This window comes from Channa argus, chromosome 4, assembly GCF_033026475.1.
Source record: "Channa argus isolate prfri chromosome 4, Channa argus male v1.0, whole genome shotgun sequence".
NCBI lineage: Eukaryota > Metazoa > Chordata > Actinopteri > Anabantiformes > Channidae > Channa > Channa argus.
Genome location: NC_090200.1, coordinates 19,464,071 through 19,488,051, shown reverse-complemented (window position 1 = coordinate 19,488,051; position 23,981 = coordinate 19,464,071). Strand labels below are relative to the sequence as shown.

Here is a 23,981-nt window from a genome sequence, read left to right as displayed (position 1 = left end):
TGCCTTCATCTCTGAGCTCTGTACTGTGTACTATGGCCATGGTCCCCCAACACCTCTCTGCTTCACAATCTACTTCAACCATCTACTTCACCCAGTGAAAGACAACAAGCTCAGCCAGAACAATAAGCTCCATCCCCCAAATAATCTATTCTCTTCCATGTCAGCCCCCTTTTTTGGGGATTGTGTATACAAGAAGAACCTACACGGTGATGGTGGGGAGTCTACAGACTTCACTTGGTGAAAGTGTGTGCCCCACTTTCAGTGGGCATCCACTAATGGAGGGTTACTGGTAGAGGTTTGGGAAAAAAAGATACAGGCATAAAGATTTTGATAGTTTAATACTAGAAACAGGGGACATAACCCATAGATTTTGTAATACATATCATTTATGACTGTTGATAGCTTTTCCCAATGTAGTAGATTAGTAGTGAGCTACTATACTCATACTTTTCTTTGAAGGATCAGGTGGTGATGTAGCTACATAGTACAATTTTAAATAAAAATAAGATTTTTTTAAAAAATCTCCACTGTTATATGTGTTAACAACCGATTGAGTGGTTAAGGTAAATGCCATTTAAGATTTGTGCCAGAATGCACTATTAAATGACGAAGTGTCTGTGCGCGTGTCCTTGTGTCTGCATGGTGGCTCATGAAATGATAAAACTAAAAGGTGCAAAGTGAGATCTCTATATTTTGAAAATGAAAAACAGAGAGAGAAAATGCTATTTGCATTAATATAAATCATTATTTGGTGTTCATTTAATTTGACATAGACCAAAGTGCAGAAAGTGTAGATCATTTTATTTGTATATACATGTTTATAATGCAACTGCTATTGCACTTCTGGTTAGACCTAAACTGCATTTCATTGCATTGCACTTGTACATGTGTAATGACAAAGTTGAATCTAATCTAAAAGAAAATCTAAAATAATATAGTCACGTGAACACAGAAAAAAACAGTGTATGCAAAAGACAGAAAATAAATACAGTATGTGCCCACTTACAGGTTGTGTGTGTGTATTTTCGGGGCATGCATGCATAGTAAGTAAGAAAAGCAGTACCCAGGAGCTTTTAAGATACAGTGGAGCACTGCATGATTGGAGCGATGAATGGGGAGTCCTTGTAATGTAATTGTTAGTGCTACGCTCCCCACGGGGCTTTACCATTTCTGTGTGATTACACTGTGGACTTATATGCTCAGGATGGTTTCATATCTCACACAAACTTGCACATGTGTGAATATTCAAAATGTCATTTCTTCTTATCAATTTGTTGATAATAAAATGTTTTTTAGTGAACCCCCAAAACACTCCGTGTTTCTGGCTAGAGTAGTTTTTGGATGTTTTCTGTTTAAATCAGGCAGTTACTGTCAGCTAAAGCTTCCACTTTCCTTGCATCATTTATTTTTGTCTATTTTATTTCCTTCATTTGTTATGTATGCATATTTTCCAACCATTCTCCACTATCATTTTCTCTTTCTTCCTCAGTGGTGACATGTTTGTATATAGTAGGCCCCAGGGTTTCACAGATTGTAGGTCTTATTTCTTCACTCTTCTGGTTTAATAGTTTCTATCTGCAAATAACATAAAAGTCTTTCAGATAAACAGGCAGGATCCTGGTACAAAGTGAATGATCACAATATGTGCCCCTTAAAATCAATGTGCTCCATTTATTTCATTATTTCTCTTTGTCATGCAATTCTTAGTTGGTTTGACCTGAATAGCGTATCACTATACACACACCCATATACATACACACACTGTAGCTGTCCAAAACGTATAGACTAGACAGTGTGTTAACAGGTATGTACAAAGGTTTTACTATTTAAAATAAGTGTTTTTTTTTAAATCTTTCGGACACTGATTTAACCACTAAGAGAAACTAGCCAATCAATAACAACTAAGTTTTGAACTGTTTCTGTTTTGCAAGGAAATCTCTCTTCTCATCCATGAAAAGGCCCATCCTATTTTGTGCTGTGCTTTATGGTCGAGTTACAGGATATGAAACCTAAAGTCTTACTGTGGGAGGGAAATAAACAGCAGGCTGCATGTCAGACAAGAGATGGAGCCTGAGACAAAGAGGACTGTTTTGATTCATTACTTTTGGAGGTTAAACAATACAAACGTTGACTGTTATCTGCATTTCTATAAATTGGTATAATTGTGGTAGTGGTAGGAAAAAGCCAAAAACAGAGTAACTCAGAGTTTAAGGTTTTGATTGTTCCTGTTTTATTGAACAACAGAATTCAGAGCAATGATTCAGAGATCCAGCTGCCATAGGTACTATTTGTATAATGCAACAATTTATGTTGGAGCAAGGATTCAATTAATATTCAGTTAGTATGGTGCAACCAATGGATTAATTTAAAAAAATAACTTTATGAACGATAAGTGAATTTATGGTAACATTGATATCTACTGTACTGTAGCTCCATTACAGCCGCAAAGCAAGGCTAAGCAAGTAGAGTTTGTCTTTATACAAACACACATGGATACGTTTTAGCATCATGCACCAAGTGTGGGGTAATGTCAACATGAGGAAGAGGCCAGTTTGTTGTATGTTTTTGTAGCCTAATATGCAATTTTATTTTATATATTGGATATTTGTCAGGAATGCACATATTTGCCACAGCAATAAATAAAAAAAACTTCACAGTTTTTCCTCGTTGAAAATTATAGGCAGACATCAAAAAAGAGACTCTAAATCTGTACACCCATAACTCTAATGCATTTATTTCAGCTTACTAACTGATTTACTCTTATTGTTAAAATCATACATAAGGATGAAAAGTATCGAAATAGTCTTTTGAGAAGTGCCCCAATGACTCCATCTTGGTAGTTAAAACTCCAAAATGCCCAAGCCAACATCTTTTAGTTGTAGAATCCCCCCCCCCCCCCCCCCCCGCAAAATAAAACAGGGAAAACACTTCCATGTCTACTAAAAATAATCTTTCAAGGTCCCAACAGAACACAAAATTTAAGTCTAGTGAGTGGAACCCCTTAGTGTACATCTCTTTTTCTCTCATTGATTGTCTCACTGTCTTTTCATCTATTTCTCACTTAAGCACTTCCACTATCTCAAGAGACAACATAAAAGTGGCTTTCTAGAATTAAAGTGGTACTGCAGCAATAAGCCTTTTCTCCCCAGCCTTCTTTTGTGTGTGTGTGTGTGTGTGTGTGTGTGTGTAATTAGATGGACAAAGACACTCATGTCTCGACTTATCAGTGCCTATAGTGACTCCAGATGTAATGTTGCCTAATGTTATCAAAGAGGGTTCATGCTAGTAAATTGATGTAATTGCTGCATTTAATGATTGTTAGTATAATCTACATGGCACCACACACCATTGAGCACATTTTTTATTGTATGCATACAAAAATGCACATATATAATTAAATGGTATATGAAGAAGCAACACATTTTTGTTCATACATACATTTACCAATTAGGAAATATAAAATGTATGTATAATAGTTCACAATGGAGTTTAGGGGGATTAGGCTGAAGGATGAAAGTGAAATTTGCAATGGATCACATTAGAGGTGAGTATGTGATGTTTGGCTGAGGGGAGTAAAGCAAGATTCAAACTGAGAGGAGGACAAATCTTGGCAGCATGGAGCACCTATGTTAAGAAACTTGAGGAGAGGCGAGGGATCGTGTTGATGAAGAAGTCCAGGCAAGATGCGTGTGGGTGCAGGATTGTAGTCCTGTGGGGATGCTCTGTCTACGCCAGCGATATGGGGCTCAGACAGCGGATTAGTGTTTCTGCTCAATAATCAATTTGCTGTCTGTATCCTGTTGCACATAACTCTAAACATCCACTTCTGCAAAATCTTTTCCCCTCCCGCTCTTTCTTTATATCTTCACCACATTCACCTCAGTTCCATTTTTTTCTGTTCATTTTATTGTTTACTTCAACTTTAATACTTAGTATATAACCATTATAATAAACTTTCACATTAAGCTATACCTTTCGTTTTTCTTTTTTTAATAACCTCTCCAAAGGAAGGCTTTCAAAAGGTATGTCATTATAAACTAACCACAGCTGATTCTACATCTAGTGCATTTCAAGGCAATGTCAGGAACTTGGGGAGTAATTATATCAGAGAGTGTGTGCTTGTGTGTAGAGCTGTTGATATTAACCTTGAGCAAGGGCACTATTAGCTCAATTTCACCCTTGGGTCTAAGCTTGCTTTCATCTGCTCTACAGCTAAAGAGTCATCCTACTGGCTGACCAAACAAAAACTTGTCACAGTTGGCACTATGCAACAACCCTGGTCATGACTTTCTTTAGTTTTTGAGAGAAAGTCGCATTACATTTTAGAGGGATAAAATGGTACATTTCCCATAAGCAGTGCCACAATATCAATAGTACAAAGTGAAATGTAAAATTGAATTTCTGTTAACTTTGGGAAAACAAGCCAAAAAACAGTGTTATTCATCAGAATTCCATTTTGTGGAAAATAGGACTATATTCATATTCAGCCTTCATTTTAAAGTATCACAAAAAATAATATTCTTTTACCCAAGTACAGATGTGTTGGCATTTACTGAAGGTGAGTGTGTGGGACATGTATGTGTATGTCTGAATCTGTGGAGGGGAGGAGTACTTTAAGATGAAAGCCCAGTGAGACAGCTAAGGGGAGAGGCAGAGACAGCAGGTGGTGCTAGAATCACTCCTTCTGAGGGTTAGGGAAGCGGACAGGTTTTTCATGTCAACAGATCAATAAGTATGAGAGTGGAGGAGGATTATCCATTTTAGATTGTCTGACATAGACAGAGATAAAGGGGAAAAATGTAGCCTTGGCAAAAACGGACACAAACACACTGCAATAGCAGCTGAAAGAAAAAGAATATGGCTGCATCTGTCCAGCCCAAATTCTCTCTCTCCCTTACACCTGCCCACAGGCTTTGGGATTGTAGAAATGTAAATAGTATGCTGTATTGGGGAGCAAGACTACTTGCTAATGACTACCCCACTAATGACACAAAAGCTTGTTTTAACATTAGTGTATGCACAGACAGGCAAACATACACGTACATATGGCTAAAGCCTGCCAGCTATTGTCCACAGCCCTTTTAAGGGTCCCAGCAGATTGTCACCTCTTTTGATTTCTGCAGGCACACACACACAGATGAGAGCTACTAATTGCTTTGCTGGGGCACCGACGTGACTCGCATGTGACCAGGTTTGACTTGAGGCATGGAAGGGTAGATGTGCATAGGTGACTCTGTATCTGTTTTTAAGATGTTTGAGAAAGACACTATCAGGTGGAAGTGCAAGAGGATGAGAGATTTGGAGAGATGTCTGTATGTGTTGTTATGCAAGATGAATACTTGTCAGTCTCATAGTGGTTGATGGCACAAGGACCTAAGAGAAGAGCAACTGAAGGGCTCTTAGTCGCAGCTAAACTATCTTGCTATAAAAAGGTGAACATGAATCACACTGGCAGTCTTACCTTGGCCTGGCCTCCATGTCGTGCTGAAAACAAGAAAGAGAGAAAGGGAGAAAGAGAGGGAAGGAGAGAGAGAAAGAATAAAAGATATTTAAATCTTTAACACATGTGTTGTGAATAACAATTAAAAAAATACAAGGTAAAAAACATAATTTACACCGACTTGGTCCACAGCTGGTGTGGCTCTAAATCTGACCAATTAATTTTCACTTTCATCCACCACAGCTCATGAATAGATGTATGTATATTCATGAGATTTTAAAGGAGAAGTCTGGAACAAAACATCAACTGCTCAATTTTGACTGGGTTTTCAAAGATTTTTCAATGTCAAAATGATGGACGTGATTTGTTCAGTGCCAATATGTTACGCCTATGCAAACCTTTCAAGCAAAATGTTTTTTCGTGTGCCAATTGAAAAACTGAATCACACTTCAGATATAGAAAAAAACTAACTCCTCCTCGATGTAAATACATCCCTTCAGAAGTCTTGCTTGTTTATTTTTTCAGTAAATAGGACCCTGAGCGTTATACAGCCTCTTATGTTACCTTTAATATTCTGCCCAGCACGGATGGCGCTTTCACACTGGACCTTGACAACCAGCATTGTGATGGCTGTGCCAGAAAGAGATTTTGACGCTGTGTAACTAACAGCGTCTTGAAGGCAGTGGCTCCTTGGCAGCGCAGCAATTGAGAAAAGAGCTGACGAGTAGAGCGCCGACTGGCTGTCTGGCTCACTGACTGAGATTTGGCTGTAAATTTAATTAGCTTCAGATCTGGACAAACACTTTGTTTCAAATATTGGAACTTGCTGAGATTTTTCTTTGTTTACCTTTTCAAACACTTCAATAGAGTCACAAATCTATTTGTGAAGTCAGGGTGCAAAACTGACATTCAGCAAAGAAGCTCTTTACTGGTTGCTGCAAGGCTGATCCTATGCAAAGTACATATTTGAAAATTTCCTTCTGTGTCTCTGTTGCTTGGTTGGTTAACTGTCCAGTCATGAGTCAAAAGCTAACAACGGCACGTTTATGACACTTAAAGAGAAAAACACATTCAGAAACTCCTAAGTCCAAGTTTACTTGACTGTAAATGCTTCAAGTCTGTAAATCCAATTTGACTAGTTTCAACTTGGATGCATGTCAAATTAAATAAGTGCTGACTTACATTAATTATGCATACCGTGTGTCTTTCATATTTGTTGTGATTACTCTATATTATGGCAACTGAGATGTTATGCTGTTACAGTCCCAGTTGTGTGCTTTGTTTTCATTTGGTCAAATTCAATTGTGAGTTCTTTAGAACCATCCCAAACAAACTGGAAAGAAGTATGTTATTAGAAAGAAGCTGAGGGCTATAATGCTTTGTTCTGACTCGAATTACCAGTTAAGATAGAGAAATCATGGGCTGAATTATATTACTACCAATCAACATTTCCTAGTTTATTTACATGTCTTAGGGCTACTCAGTTAGTATGTGCACAAATAAAAACTAGTCTCCGAAAGCTAAAAACAACCCAGACTTGTGTCAGTCACCAACAGATGCAACCTCAAGTGGATCCATTTATAATTTAAAGAAAATATTTACTTCACATTTGTGTTCCTGAATGTTTCAATTTGGCGATAAGCTCTATCTCAAACATGTGCTGACATTTACAATGAAATGATATTAAAGTTACAAAACATAAACTTAAGCTAACATAAGACTCATAATCAGTCAGCCCTGCTCTCCCTCTCTCTGCTTTGATACAGATTTGCTTCGCTCTTTACACTCCACCATGCTCTGCACAGCTCTGGTAGTCATCACTATAATCCTCATAATAAAATTACAATAAAGAGGAATGCTAAAAAAAACCAAAAACAAAACATACTAGCAGAAATTGTTCCTCTTCCCTGACTGGTCAAAAGTGTGAGCCTCACTCAAAACACCTTAACAAGTGAATATCTCTGCACTGCTGCCCGTGTTATTCAATGAGTCTGTCTCACCAGAGCCACGCAACTTTTAATTGGCAACATTAAAAAGGCCCACCTTAACTAAAATAAAATACAATTAACCTAAACAGAAAAACAGATTCGCTACTCAAAATGTAGACATAATTATAAAAATAAAAAATAGAAAAAATAACTAAAAAACATGCAATGAAACAAACTGAATTAAAAGAAATAAAGAGAAAACAGAGCTTCAGCTTATTTAAACGCAACAACATCGAGCAAAGGGCTGAGTTGTTGCGAATAAGCCTCTGAGTACTTCGCTGTGACCTGGGTCAGGACTGAGTCAGCGTTGGGTCACTGGTGCGGACTCCCATTGCCTGACTAATGGGGCATCTTGGCTTTGTTTACATGCTAAGAGTCCTCTATGAGCCTGTACCACCACCTTTCTAAACATAACCACAGACTACAGAAATTCATACGTGTTCCTATATGCTGTACCACATTTTGGAAAGTCATATGTTGAAATATCGATTTTGTTTCTCTATTATTAGGGAGGTTTAATGCCTTAATAGTTATATATATTAATAAAATATAATATATATTATAAATTTTACCTAGAATATTTCTACCTATGCATGCCTGTATTTTTATTTAGTTAATGTATTCTCTATATCCTCCATAAATGGGACAAATCCTTCTGTGCTTGAATTGTCAAGCTCTACATTCCGCCCAGTGAAAGAGGTGTTTTAATTATTGCAGAGTCTTCAGTGGGTGTTTAACTAAACACTGTGTTGTTATACACTTGAATACTTGCGATATAGGTTATTGATTGTGTTCATTGTTATCACAATTCTCTGACTAAAATACTAATATATTCTCAATCTTGGTCTCAGATTGAGATATATTTTTCTTCTGACCCTTTTAAATTGTTTGTGTGTATGTGTGTGTGTCTAAGCTGTGCCCATCTGTTCCTGTCGCAGCATTTAAGAAAAGAAGGGAGCTTATTAACATGACAACAGGTAATTAGTAATTAGTTCTTTGACTGGTTTGTTTCTTGCTGATCAGTTTAAAGGCTGGATTTTTTTGCAGGTGAGAAAAATTTTACATCATAGTTGCTCCATTCCACAGGCTTACACAGCAACAGTCTGGGCACTTAAAGTTCTTACAAAGCAGCAGTGGCTTTTCTGACTTGGCTCTAAAGTACTAGTCTTTCTTTTCTTGTAAAAAGTTAGAATCAAGGTGCTGCTTCCTAAATGTGCTTGGGGCTATTACTGTAGCTCTCTGGCAATTATGACTGAATTGTGCTTTGCAGGAGAAGAAGTAAACAAAAACAATCAGAACAGTAAACAGGGTCAAAATATTAAATGTATTTTCATTTCAACAAAGCATATTTCTATTTTTCTAGTGTCCAATTAGATTTTATCCAAGGTTTGAGACAAACAACCATCTTAAACATGAAGTTGATCTCTGTCGCTTCAAACAACTACGGTAACTAATTAAATGAGTATTGGTAGAATGTTCCAATTCTTGTGTCACAGACAAGAAACCCCTGCAACAATGCAGTAAGGGGGAAAGTGACTGATTGTTCTTCAATGTGCCATTTGTAGACACTAAAAGACAGAGCTTAACAGTGAGCATGAGCAAGTCACATAATTCATGTTTGAGTCAGTTATTCTCTTGATCCAGGAGGCTCTATATATCCTAACACCTTGTACTAAAAACAAACAATTGCTGAAAAAGTGGATTTGATGCTACCTCCACCACCAACTGTTTTAGAAGCCCCTTATTCATTCACCGCTTCACAAGTTGTCAATTGTGCGTGTTCACAAACACACATATATACACAATTACTGGATTACAGAATTGCTCCATTCACCCCCTATGTATACCCAAACACACTTGTCCAGTAATCATACATACCAAAACAACAGTGCCTGTTATTACTCCAGACATAACTAACGTATGAAAGTGAAACTTGTAACCTTCTCCATTCATTTAGGAACTCAATAAACGTAGCTCAACATGGATTTATTTCACAGTTACTGAAGCAATCTGCACATGAGCTAAAATCATTACTGCAACCCCGCTGGTCTGGAACAGCATCACCGGGGAACACTCAAGCCTCCTTTCTTGACTGTTGTGTAGTATACTAAGTGACAAATGGACCATTGGGATATTCTAATTTGGTGCCTATAAGCAGTAAAAGGCCCCTCTTCAATGTTGAAATGAGAGATGAGGGAGTGAAGTGCTGCACGATTTGAAGTGACTAAGAAGTCATGCACTTCTGGTGGTGTTTATCTGCATGCAGATGTATAAATTATAAACTACAACTGAACAAAACATCTGGGTGTGAGAGACCTCACGAACTGAAGAGAGGCTGGTATTTAAGTTTCCAGGTTCCTGTGTGCATGAGTGTCAAATACTGTACTAAATGTCAAACATTCAGACAGCTGTCAAACACAGCTGTCTTAGTAAGGTGTTCTTCCACGAGAACAACTTCAGTCCACCTTAGTGCTGATTCAAATCTTGAGACCTCTCCTGGAGAAATAGAAAACGTGTCCTCTAAAAGATATTCCTAATTTGGTGTTCATGATGGTAGTAGTGTGGAACATTGGTCTGAAATCTCACCTATTGTAGGTGTTCAACGAGTGTGGGAACTGGTGACTGTAAAGGCCAATGCATAGGATTCAAATAATTTTTATTAGCAAACCACCATCCAGTGACCCCTATGCCCCATGGCACTGTCATGCTGGAAGAGACCACTACCTTCAGGGGAAACTATAAGATAAATAGGGGCGACTGTGGCGCAGGAAGGTAGAGCGGTTGTCCACCAATCTCACAGTTGTTGGTTCAATCCCCGGCTCCTCCAGTCACATGTCGAAGTGTCCTTGAGCAAGACACTGAACCCCAACTTAGTTGCTCCCGGTGAGTGTTGGCCAGCTGCATAGCAGCTCCCCCATCGGTGTATGAATGTGTGTGTGATTGTGAGTGTGAATGGGTAAATAAGAAGCAGTGTAAAGCGCTTTGAGTGCCAATAGGTAGAAAAGCGCTATATAAGTGCAGACCATTTACCATTTACCAAATACAAAAACTCAAAATAACTTTGTATTGATTTGCATTGAAGCAAAGAACAGAGCCCCTAACTATAGGAGTCAAGCCTTCAGTCACATACCGTTTTCTTGACGTGTGCCACACATGTAATCACCCACTTGTCGAGAATATTATGAAGGATGACTCATCTGTCTTTTTTCCACACTTTTTTCTCCTAAAGCTCCTACCATCCACCACCTTAACAATGAACACTCTTTCAAAGTCACATAGATCTTTGCCTCTTGCTAGCTTGATCCAAAATTAGAATTAACTGGGTCTGCCCAGCATTTTTATACATGCCACTGAGCATGGTTTGATAGTAACTGTTGTACCATGCAGTGCACCTGTGTGGAAAAATCTGCATTTCTTATTTATATTCACTAATAACCATATGTAGTTATACTTATGCTTCATCAGCTCACGATTTATTTTTCATTTAACTACTTGTATAATGACACAGAGCTGAGTGTGAAAAAGGAAAATTCTGTGTCTCTGCACATACATATAGTGTATGCCTGGATAAACAAAGGCAGCCTGTCCATTCATTTGGAACAGACCTGTGTACAGTGGAACCATATCCATTTTTCTGTTTATGACAGGTTTCATAGTCGTTAGAAAGATAATCCTTTGAGTGGAAGGGCTGGGATCAAGTCTCCATCGTTGCAAGCAACCAGAGTGCATAGATGTGTTTAAGCAAGGTGATGGATATCACAGCAGAAATATGCAGGAGGCCAGTGCCAACAATGAAAGGGTATGTTACCATCCAACCATTGCAGCACAATTCTGTCCAACCAAACTGCCAGCACCAGCCCCGAATTGCGGTAACATTAGTTTTGTTCCCACTAGTAGTTGCCTTTCTCTGCCATTTCAGTCATTACATGACATGAAGCGGTGAAAGACATGCTACTGGTGATGTTAAAAATTATCAATATTATGTATTTACAGCAGGCACTGTTAAGTTGGCTACACATGATCAGTAACAAAACAGCTTTGTACTGGCAGGCAAATTGTTTGTAATTGTTTATTGACAACAGCAACGGTATCGCTTTTTACAAGGCTGGCCTTAGTCGCAATGTTGGCAGTGGACTCCTGTGTTCAAAGTTTAGATTAATTAGTTATTGACCCTGTTTTCCTTTGAAAATGGTCTCAACAAACCTTAAGATTTGAGGTTGTCATTTTGGGTGGGAGCTAACAAGGCAAACCTGGTTTGTACTGATGCAGTTTTAAATGAAGTGGATCCAGTATAACTGGTAAGAATAATGTAATAGTTTAAAAAGCCTATATTACTTACTGACGGAAACTGGCATTAAAAACTCAACTTGTACTAAACTGTAGCTTAGTTCAGCTTAAAGTCAGTCACTGTGGGATTGTGTGACATTATTAACTTGCTGAATTTTTATCTGCACTTTACTGTGTAATGAATTAACTTTTATCAACTGTTTAAGAAGCACAGTTGGATAAAAGAGGATGAAAGAGAGAGAAGATTCTTCTCACCAGCATTCTGTGGGCAGGCTCTGCCACGAGGGCCTCTGCGACCACGGCAGGACCTATTGCCTGCACCTCAGCTTGTTCCAGAAGGCACAGCTGATGTGTTATGTTGGCCATCTCCTCCTGTAGTCGCTCAGTTTGGACAGAGATCTCTGCGATTTTCTCAGCAGCGGACGCTGTCAAGAATGCTTCTTTGAGGTCCACCAAGTGAAGGGTCCTCCTCTCTTCCAGACGCACCAATCTGCGGAGCTCATCAAACTGGCTATTCACATAGGTCTCTAACTCCTCTGTAGACATCTAAGAGATGTATGGGTTTAGGAAGCAAAGAGGAAAAGGGTATAAATTATTATTTCAGAGTTTACTGAGAAAACGGAAATAAACACCAAGTAAAAATAGAAACAAGATGACAAAAGTGAAAAAAAAGAAGATGCATGAAAAATGACCACTGAATATTAGGGACACAAAATGTCTCTCTTATAGTTTGACAAGAATATTATTTTTAATAAGCTCAATGGTCTCTGTCATGCAGTAGCTAATTGATAGCGTGAAGCAGAACCCCTGGAGGTAGACTCTATCCATCCCATCTGTAGACAGAGACCTCAGAGGCTCCTTCCACCACTTCCAGCCATCTGTTTGGTTTTCAAGGCAACTGAACTGTTCACCGAGATACCTTTTCAATTCCGTTCCCTGTTCCCTGATGAGGCACTCTTTAGCTATGAGTCATTACATTAAAACACCTCAATAAACAGACGCCTCCTTACAATCCTTCCCACTGAGTTGGCCCCACCTCCAACACAGATGCTGTTCTGAGGTAAAACAACCCAAAGTCCCTTGTCATGATCCCTGCTCCTGAATATGTTATAATTGCTTCAATCTATGAACATCAGCTGCTCACTCTCTCCACTTCCCTTGAGCAAAACCTCACTCTTTTCCTTTCCATCTATTTTATCTTGTTTCCCCTAAGCCTCCCTCACTCCAGTGAAGCAAAGAATCATCAGTCTTTACTGAGGTTGGCAGAGCCACGGCCCCTAGGGGCTCAAAGTTTTATTGCGTGTTTGCCATTTGTAATAAAATTCTCCAAATTGGCCATTAAATCAAGTGCAAGAAGTAACAGTTTTAATTTATTTTCTTTGTATGAGCAGAAAAAAACATGCACATTGTTCATCCTGATTCAGACTGAGGGAGTTAGTTAACATCTTACTTGAAAGCAGAGAATCATTTTCGGTTTTTGTTTCACCACAGTCAATGCCCCAAATCCATTACTGACAGACAATACAGTTCAACATGTTTCATTCCTTACAGATATTCAAATGGAATGTATCTGTGAATGTGGAAGACTTCACAAGAACGAAGAACAATTTTTCAAGTCTTTCTGTGCCTCTGGGAGTTTCTTATGTTAATACACAAAACAATAGAAGGATGTGATCAAATATAATAAATCCATAGTAAATTATAATATAGACTAATTAAATCTCATAGAAGACTCGTAATTTTAAACATTAGCTCTGAGCACTTAAAAAACATTAAGACTTGACAATGCATTGCTACTTCATTTTGTGATGGGACTAAAATGTAATGCTTAATTTGATGTTGCTCAATTTTATGTCTCTGATGTCTTGCTCTTAGTTGGCTCTAATTGAGTTGTCATAGACATCATGGAATATCCACAAATATAATATTCAAATCTAATTTCCCTAAATACTAATAATCCTTTCAAATATTAATTTCTAAAAGCTTTGACATCTTCTAGGCATTTACATTCATTATCAGCTAGCCAAATGCAATGTGTCATTCTTTTTCAATGATTTCTGTGACTCCATTAACAACAGTAGCCTAGTGTTATTACTTTGTTAGTTAATTCTAATCAGGCATGGCTTTATTATTTAGCTACTACAGGGAATATGGATGATGAGTAAAATGTTTGCTAAAGTATTTTTTTCCCCAGATCTATCAACAAAGTAAAATTATGTAACTATCAGAGGAAAAAAATATATAAAAAGACCAACAGTTTATAATGGCCGATGGATCAAATAAAATTGCACACCGGGTTTTCTAATATTAGCAGATCTTCCGTGTACATTTATGGTCAAAACCATACATACACTGCCAAGAAAAAGTTTGGAAACACCTACACACTTACATATTTTTAATATTTTTTGTTTGTTCTCGAACTCATTTGGGGGATAAGGTCTAGTGATTGAGCTGACAAAGCCATCACAGACAGTATTCAAGCAGCTTCTTTCTTCTCTAGATAAGTCTTACATAACCATAACCAAAAATGCTTAGGGTCATTGCCTTGCTGCAAAACAAAGTTATCCCCAATCAGTCATGGCCCAGAGGGAATGACGTGGCTCTTCAATATAGAGTGGTATCCATGCTGATTGAAGATGCATTGCACACAGATCAGCCACTCTTCCACTGCCAAAGTATCTTCAGAACATCACGTTTCCACCTACATGCCTCCATCTTTTTTTTCCCCCTCAGGCTAATCTGCCCGTGAGGCCAGCTGCACTGAGTCTGCTACTCACTGTGTCTCTGCCCACTTGCTTCTCTCTTGTTTTGTTCAACAATGCAGCTAATTCAGGAGCAGTAAGGCATCCGTTCCTCAAAAAGGATACTCATAAGGACTTTTCTTTTTTGGGCAGATGTGCACTTAGGTCTTTCACTGTGTCCTCTGTCCTGATTGGATCCAGTTGTAGCAGGTCCCTGGAAACTACAGTGTACACCAAAATCTATGACTTCTTTGCTTTCTCTCATAGAGAATAACCTACCTTTAAAAGGCAAGTATTGACATTTTTATTTCTAATTTAAACTGAATATGACAGGTCACTCTCCCTATGAAGGAGGAAGCAAATATACTAAAAAACTAATTGGTTTACTGAACACAAACTTATTTTAAAAGGCCTGTATGATCAATTTAAGAGCATGCACTATTGAATTTCTGGCATCGACATTTCAATGAAAATATACAATAAGGTCTTGGTGTTTCCAAACCTTTTTCTTCCCAGTGTATACATTAAAAAAAAGAAAAAGGAAGCTTTCATTTTAGTGTCCTCTAGTAACTCTTTTAACTTTGTCCTGAACAAAAGTAAACTTTTAGTGACCATCAGAAATCCATGACCTCAATCAAATACAAAATTTGTGGTCTGAGCTAAGAAAGTGGGTTTGTGCATGAAGGCTCACAAACCCACAAAGTGCATATAGGCCCTCTTAGAATGTGATCAAATTAAAGCTTAATCTGGGGCAGCTGTAGCTCAGTTAGTAAAGCAGTTGTCCATGAACATCAAGTTCAGTGGTTCGACTCTTGGTTCTTCTGGCTACAAGGCGACGTGAACCTGGGCAAAATACTGAACCCCCAAGTTGTCCCTAGTGTCTGCTTACTAATTTTAATTGAATCTAAAATGTGTTCCTCTGTCGAAATGAAATGTCAGAGTTGGGAAAATGGTTTAACTGCATTTAGCTGAGCTAAGGTAAACGATACGGAGTCATTTTACATCTCTTCTCCGCTTGTTTTGCTATTACGTTGCATTTAAAAATTTCAAATAAGCTGATCATTAACCACATCCTGTAACATTCAGTAAATGTTATGAAAGCTTTAAATATGTGGTGATTAACATTTGCTACATAAAATTAACATTCATAAATGTCTCCTGTCTAATTTCACTTTACATAACTCTGAAAACTGTATTTGGATATTTTCTTATTTTATTTTTCATGAAAAAAAGTAGATTTCTAACTTAAAACATATGATCTTTATTATCTTATCTGTCGTCAATCTGACACATTCCATCACAGCATCTCCCATCTCTAGGGCTTCTACAGAGTTGCCCGTCTTCTCATCTAGTCCCTGGGGCCTAAGTGTCAGATGGGAGACATGATCCCAAATCAGTGCTCTTTGTGTTTGTGTCGCAGGAGCCCTCTGCACTTGGAACCTTTCACTCAGTGACAGAATTTCTCAGAGAATTGGTCCTGCTAGCAAGGAAGGAGCATTCATGCGTGTTAATCTTCATTTGCATTGCTGCAATCTGAGGCCACGAAATGAGTCCTCAGGAGAAACAGCAGCACACTGTCTACAAGCGCAGAGCTAGCTGCATGGATAAGAGGTGGGGGGGTGGGGAGTAAAGGCAATGACTGGACATCAGGCAAGTGGATTACGAAAGCTAATTTCTTTTTCAAGCAAAGGTAGGGCTTTATGCATACACATTTTTTGCCAATCATGTTTTTCACTTGCTTTGTAATATTACTGAACGTTTCTTATCTGAGTGATTCAGAGATGACTGTAATGCAACCAAATGAAAAGACCTATGTTGATGGCAACACCATATAGCCAAAGTAATTTTTGGCCATGCCTGTCTATCAAAAAAGTTATTTTAACAGGAAAATGCCAACTTGAATGCTTAATATAGTACTCTATGGAAGCGGAATTCTGAGGGTAAAAACATGAGGACGTTCTAAAGACATTGTAACAACACAGCACATGTTAATGACACTCAAATAGAATAATATTCACATACTATTGTACTAACTACCTATAAAAAAGGTTGTGCTTCTCATTAGTCTTAAAAAAAAAAAAAAAAAAAAAGCTGCAGAACAAGCACCAAACGCTTTGAGATTTAAAACAAATTATTGTTTTACTTTGGGGAGACATCAGGATACACTAAAACGGAAAACAAAAGTAAGATGAAAACAACTAACATCAAAGTAGGTGCAGCTTTAACTTCTTCAACTGGACTGACACTTCAGTGGCTCCATCATCACAGCTTTCATAGTTTTTGTAGACAAAAGCATTTATGTTTCCAGTTAACGCCCAAGGCTATAACAAATTCCCCATGTCCTCTTTGAAATTACTGTACATGGCAGTATGACGCCCAATTCACCTACAATTTATTAGTTAAAGCAATAGCACATGTACATCCTCCTTAAGGGGAGAGTTAAAATGTTAATTTTTAAAAAATGTTCTTACTACCAAATCAGAGGCTAGTCCTGCCGCATATTCAGAGGTCTGTTTTGTGCAATGTTTTTGTAAAGGCCTAAATAGCATTAATAGCATTAATAGAACATTAGGAGCAAATTGATTTGAACTGTCCTTGCCCTTGGCAATTGTGGCCATGTTCCAAGTGAACACTAAACACTACATTTTCTCTCTCTCTCTGTCTCTCTTAGGACTTTCAGAAATTACATTTATCAATTTAGCCTCCAACATAACACAGCAATACGCAGAAAGTTAATTTGAGAAACACCAGCTCTTAATAAGTCAGTATAGCAATACAAGGTAAGAAAAGTTCAAATAGAAAAAATGAGATAGCAGGCCTTCGGTTTTATAATAGTGGAGTTTCAATATACAGCACCTTTTTATTGGTTTTGAGTGAAGCAATGTCAGCCAAGCAACCTTCTGGGGAATGATACTGAGTAATTCAATTAAAATCCTGTGAGCGGAGACAAAAAGGGACTGACAGCCTTAAAGTGCAATAGGAGATGGAATAGAAAGAAGAAGGTGTGGAGAGGGAGAGAAAAGTATGAGGTAGAAGAGTGCAAGAAAAAGCAGGATGAATAAACCTAACAACAGCAGCCAAGTCTTTTCATGCCTCTCCCGTCTGTTTCCCAGCCTTGGCTCCCTAAGACAGCTTTAATGTGTCTGCTGCTCTTGTAGATTTTATGAGGCAGGGAAAATGAATGTAGCCACTGCACACACATACACATTAGCGCCTGGGATGATGTTGCTATGCTGCTTCTAGATATCGGACACCTCGCTCTGTGGCTGCTCCATAGGCAGCTCTGCCCTACACAACACCCTGTGCAGCAGAAAAGTGAGTAAATAAAACATGTGAGATAAATCTGCTGACTACCTGCTGTCCCGGTCTGAAGCCGCAACATGCTTCACATATAATTTCCAACTTTCTGACAGTAGGTAATGCTACCTGACTGGCTGACTGACAGACTGACAGCCATCTGGGCTTCTCTTAATATGTTACGCCTCTGGTCACCCATTAATATGTATGCAGCTTCTTGACTGTTTTTTGCATTATATATCATCATTCCTCTTGTGGAGAATGAATATATGAGCTTTGGGTGATTAAAAATCCCCACACCTGCAGCAAAGCACATCATTAAACAGACCAAATATAATAAGCAAACAGCGGCTTTAGGGTTAAAACTTTTCATCCTGCCCTCAGCTCCGCACAGAGAGCTGCTCACACCTATGCCTCTCTGAAGTCTTTTAATATGTCAACACAATGCAATTTAACCTCCTCCCACTTCTGTCCATCTGCCTCTCTGTCTTTACCTCACATCCCTTACACTTCACACACAGACACACAAACATAAATAACTTCCTTCACCAGGATGGCTGATGGCTACATGTCACGCATATTAAGAAATGCTGACATTTGAGAGTGCAGAGACAACATGCTGACAAATCCACATAATGGTTTCTAACACCACCATGTGAGCGAACAGGTAAGTGTTTTTTGCGAGCACACTGCACTTCTACAGAAGAACAGCACAAGACTAAATGTCCAGGCAGTCCTTGGGGCAGCACTGATATTTCAGTATGATAATAGACATGAACTCAGTTGGGGTGTCGACTGGCAGAAAAAGTGCTACCTCTCACAGGCCAGTCAAATTAACCTTCCAAATTATGCCACTGTGGATGGGTCACATCTCTGCAGGTAGTGAACAATGCTCCTGTGTGCCACTGCTCTCCAATGGGTTCAGACACGGTTATAGAAGCAGAGCATAAGGCAGAACCTGGGCTGCAGGGGTGATTTTGAGAGCAGGTGCAACTCCTGCCAAACAGCTGAGAGCTAGCTGTATATGCTTGATGGAGCCCTTCACTGATACATCTCTTAAAGCACGTAACTGTCGGAGGTAATGTTTTACTATCAGTGGCAGATAGACATGTGCCCATCATCACACCTGTAGTGAAAATACAGCCACTGACTTAAAAGTTGCTTCTCGTGGAAACTCAGTCTGCAGATGCTGTTTTGATGGACAATCGGGAGACAGGAGACTGTGTGTGAAATATACCAGCCACCCATGAATGTCCAGAACACAACATGTTTGAAGGTTAGACAGAAAGTCATATTAAGGTTACAATCACTCTTTTGGATTTCTTTGTTTCATAAGATTAACAGAGACACGATGACAGCCACAACCACTTACGTTCCCAGCCATGTGCTTTTGCACAATGCACACCCAATAACTGAGTAACTGCCATCAGTATAAAACTGAGGTCGACCATGCTGCTCTGACTGTCGAGGTGTAAGGCAATTTAACAAGTGGAAAATAAAAAACAAATATCTGCACAGTGTGCAGATTAGGGATGTAATGAGTATTTGTGCTGTAGTAGGCTTTGTTATATTGAAATGTGTTTTTACTATTCATAAATATGCAAATATATTATATTTAACATTGTATGCAGAAGTAAAAATTATCAGAAACCCTTCACAATTGAACTGTGTATAATACACCATATCCACATTCGCAATCCAAGACTGGATAAAATAATTTTTGTCAACTTACCCAGTTCAACAAGGTATTAATATTTCAGTATTCAGTTTTCCACTATTTTATACATAACAATAACAAAGTCACAGTCACTTTTAAAATACAACCTCTGACACTTTCTGACACAGCACTTCTGTTTTGAGTCATAAAAGTGACAATCGAAGCCTGGAAACGACATGACTTGGTAATCGCACAGTGATGCCATCACTCCTACACTTATAACACAATTGTATCTGCAGAAACCCAACAAGCAAGATCTGTGATGTGTGAATAGGGTGGCATGATAAGTATATGGATTGAAATAATTGGCTCTCGTGTTTTCTGCATATCGCCTATATGACATAATCTCACTAAAGTCTCTCTTTATCCCAGTTCTAGGGTGCTGTGGTTCCACTGCTACTATGTGTATATCATTGCAGTGCTTACAGTTGTTACTGCTGTACCTACCAAATTAGAAATGCATGATGACAATTTCTTTATGTTATTTCTCTACTCTGGCTCCACACAGATCAAATCCAGGTTCAATCGAGATTTTTTAGAAGCCTACTAAAAACTCAATCAAGGTAAAACCATGATATAAAAAAATACATGCATACATGGTCTGGATCAAAATAAATACTACATTCATATTAATCTGTTAAGCTGAGGCGGCTTGGCCGCCACTATGCTATTGGCTGCCACTATGCTTCCTACACTTTAAGTTTTGTCTAAAATCCTAACAGTTAATTAACAGCACTAAAAGTAATGTTTGAACGAAAATTATCAGCAAAATTAACAAAATCACATGAGACAACCACATAATGAAAAGCAATGTAATATTCATGTATGCTGTTATTCCTTACAAGGAGGTCAAATGCAGCAGAGAAATTCTCATTTCATGATAAGAATGAGTTGAAGCTCATTATTAAATGAGAGCAAATCTTTTGGCTGATTTATTTATTTTTTTAATGGGTCTTACTGTCAAACTTGTGGATTCGACTCAGTGTTCTGGGCTGTATAAAGGAGTCCGTACTCACCTCAGGGTTGGTCCATTTGTTCTTGATCTTCTCAGCCATTTGCTGTGTACAGCCCAGCAGGTCATGACCCTGTCTGCTCTACAAGTTGAACAGACAATCAAACAGTAAAAACAACAAGTTTTTCACTACAGCACGTAGTCAGAGATTCTTTCTGTACTCTTGAAACACCCAGTAAGATAGTTAGATAGTTATTAGATAGATAGTTATTAACTGCTGACAAGGCATCAAATTAAAATATTCTATCCTTGCATGTTTATACAAAGACAGATAAGGAACACTTACAAAGAAAGAAAAAATTAATATAAAAAATGTTAGTTAATATCTTAGTACTCATGATGTGATCATTGAGTGAATACCGGTGTCCACACATTTTTTAAAAGCCTGTCTTTAGCAAGTCAAGAAATCACACTTACAATTTAAAACGTTAAGTTTGATATGCTCAGTGTAGTGCACATCAACAAAAAAATTCTAAAACAAAATCATACTGTATCGCTGACATAGGAAGTAGAATAAAACTAGTGTAGGTCTAGAGTAAATAATGGAGCCTTGGGCTGTGTGTCTCCGTGTGTGACCCTTTTTGTCTCTCATCAATCCATATGTGGCCGTGATGTAAGAGAGCCAGTGAAGTGTGCTGCTCTACTTTTTTGTTTTTCAGATGTACAGCCACAGGGCAGAGGACAACTCTCGGGCTCTATAAATCACTGTTAGCACATCATGTTTTTCATGATGTTTCACAAGATGTTTTTCAAATTAGGCTCTTGCTGAGATTTTTGAATTGATTTAGTTTATTTTAGAGTTCCCAAACAAAACCCTTGACTGTTCAAAATATTAATCCAAAGCTAAGCCCTGGTTTCTGATACTATCAGAGTCCTCTTAATTGGGCCTCTATGTAGTAACACAGTGTGAATGTGTTCAGTGAGCTGATAACATCGGACTGGTTCTAAATGGTGCTATAATCATCAAAAACACTACGCTCTGCAGAAATGAGCCCACAGTGATGATGGAATTATTCTCAAAGCCCAGCACAACATCAACCCAACTTGCTAGATTAACTGCGATGCTACACTGAATGACTGGTGACTCAGTGAAGCTATTCTTTATGCTAAGGAAAAGTCATACCTGGGACAGGGCCACATGGACATTTGGGAATATTTATAAGGTTTGATTTTGGTTTTAGTTATCACAGAAATTATTTATCTAGTTTTGTAATTAAATTACCTTATTATTGATGCTACGTGTGTGGCCATGAGACATTTTAAAGAATTAAATGTTACACAGAGCTCTTACAGAGCCCTGGTGAGTTGACTTAAAGACTACAGGGCCTACAGCTATTGGCATAATAGTTAATACTGAATTAGAAATGCAAACCACATAGGCAATGCTCTGAATACATTACGTTACAGATTACAGAGCTGGAGCATGCCGTAGGAAGGAAATGCCATAGAGGACATACAGTAAACCACAAAATGCTGGTCTACCATATAAAACCTGTCGTGATCTGTGTGTACAAGTCACCTTTTGCCAGACGTAGGCCTCATGCAGAGTGACGATCTCATGATCCCTGTGCTCACCCTGCACAGCACAAACCACACAGATTATCTTCTCGTCTGGTTTACAGTAGAGGGAACCTTCCTGTCCGTGCTCCTTACAGCGCAGTCTCTCTACTGTCACAGTGTCCCTCTTCGCGGCTACTCCGGCAGCCATGGGCTCTTGCCCAGCCTCTGCACCCTCAGCTTCATCGCCCAGTTCAGGCCCCAGCAGCACACCGTTACAGGCTTCATTTCTCTCTTCAGCGTCACCACTCTCATTTTCATTAGCCACTGCCACTACAAGAGGTGCCATCCAGGGATTTGCGCCCATTACAGCTGCCCTCTGTGCACCCGCCTCATTCTCAACTAAGGAGTCTCTGTGGGTGCCAAGTCTATTAGCTTGTGTCCCCTCATGGTCGTAAGGCATTAATGGGTGATGTGTGCTGCTGGCATGTCCCTCAGCATGGACTGGGCAAAAGGCAAAACTGCAGGTGTGGCACACTTGTGTGGCCGGCAGGGCCTCATCAGGCTCACACGCATCACACGATCCGTCCATCTGTGGCAGCTCCTCATCTTTCACCCCTGAGGCTCCTTCCTGGGATTCCCCTTTGTAGTCCATAGGGACTGATAACGATTCTGGGGATTAGAGGAATTAGTCTTATAGATGATGCACATAGTAGAGGGAATGTTATTAATAGCTGTGACCTTCTGTAAACAGTTCTAACATTTGTGCAGGGGAAAGTCCAAGATCCTCGGGACTAACCCCCTCAGATATAACATTCCCACCGTAGATGGTGTGTAGAGACAGCCAGGAAACAACATCCAGTGCTACACTATCACACAAGTTACACAAAAAAAGGCATCGTTGTGCAAGGACTTTAAACAGGAAGACCCCACGTGCAGTCACTGAACTTGTGTGCAAACACGCTCACTTTGTTTACTGACTCACAAACATAATGTGCTGAGTGCATTTGTATGTAGCCTCAGCATGGCCAAAAACCCACACTCTCCCCTCTCTACATCACCTGGCCCTGACCTTTTAATGTTATGTTCTTTTTTTGTCTATTGCTCTCTCACCCTCTTTTTTGTCCGTTGTGCAGGTGTGAAGCTGAAACAGTGAAAACAGACCCTGGTGAATAATGCACGCACACAGACACACACAAAGAAATCACTTTTTCTTTCTCCTGACTTTCTCTTTCTCCTCTGAGCATTCCTCTCCTAAGCATTGTTTGTCTATGTGCTCTTTCCCACTGCTGATATAAACAACCGGCAGAAAAAGTGCTGCAATGCAAAGAAAACTCCCCCTCTCCCACCACCCCCTTCTGCTCTTTCTCTCTCTGACTCACACAAACACACAGAGGCATTTTCTCCTTTTCTCCTTTGGGGCTTACCAGTGTGCAACTCACTGCAGTATGTACTTCCTCGCCTGAGTCTTCCTCTCCTGCTCTTATTTTTCTTTCCAGGGCTTGATTTGAAATCATGTAGAGTCAGTACACGCATTAGCTTGACTGCTAACTTCTTTAGCACAATCGTTGTGCCTTGAATTCATATTAGAAGAAGAGGGGCTCGAGCTTCAATCCGGCGGCATTTACTTCCTTGTTTTCATCAGCTGCTGTCTGTCTTTTTTCTACTTCCTACTTCCTTGTGCGTATGAGAGCGGCAGAGACACACAGAGGCTGGAGAGAGAAAACTCGTCTAACAAGCAGAACAAAGACACTGAAACCATAAAGTGGAGGCAGGTAGAAGGGAGCTACTACACCTGTAAAAACGAAGAAATGTGGTCCACGTTAGGTGCTCCTATTTCCTACTAGCTAACTTGTTTAGCGTTAGCTGCGCAAAATAAATCAAAACGTTTTTTGTTTTTTTGTTTTATACCACGGTGAAGTTCGTTTTAAGTTGGATATTCGATAGATTTTCAACAACTTTGTGTGTGTTTTTTATGGCACCTACTCCGGACATAAAGGCA

The 23,981-nt window shown here is 39.0% G+C and overlaps 1 protein-coding gene across 1 annotated transcript in view; it reads right to left on the bottom strand.

Moving 5' to 3' along the window:
• Nucleotides 1-23,654, bottom strand: part of trim44 (tripartite motif containing 44) — a 44,743-nt gene extending 21,089 nt beyond the window's left edge. Inside the window, exons 1-5 of the mRNA XM_067501794.1 lie at nucleotides 23,407-23,654; nucleotides 22,002-22,651; nucleotides 20,487-20,564; nucleotides 11,971-12,261; nucleotides 5,462-5,484 (exon numbers count right to left, since the gene is read on the bottom strand). Coding sequence (XP_067357895.1) covers nucleotides 5,462-5,484; nucleotides 11,971-12,261; nucleotides 20,487-20,564; nucleotides 22,002-22,651; nucleotides 23,407-23,515 — 1,151 coding nt within the window. The 5' untranslated portion in view covers nucleotides 23,516-23,654. The remainder of the gene's footprint in view (nucleotides 1-5,461; nucleotides 5,485-11,970; nucleotides 12,262-20,486; nucleotides 20,565-22,001; nucleotides 22,652-23,406) is intronic.
• Nucleotides 23,655-23,981: the final 327 nt, after the last annotated feature.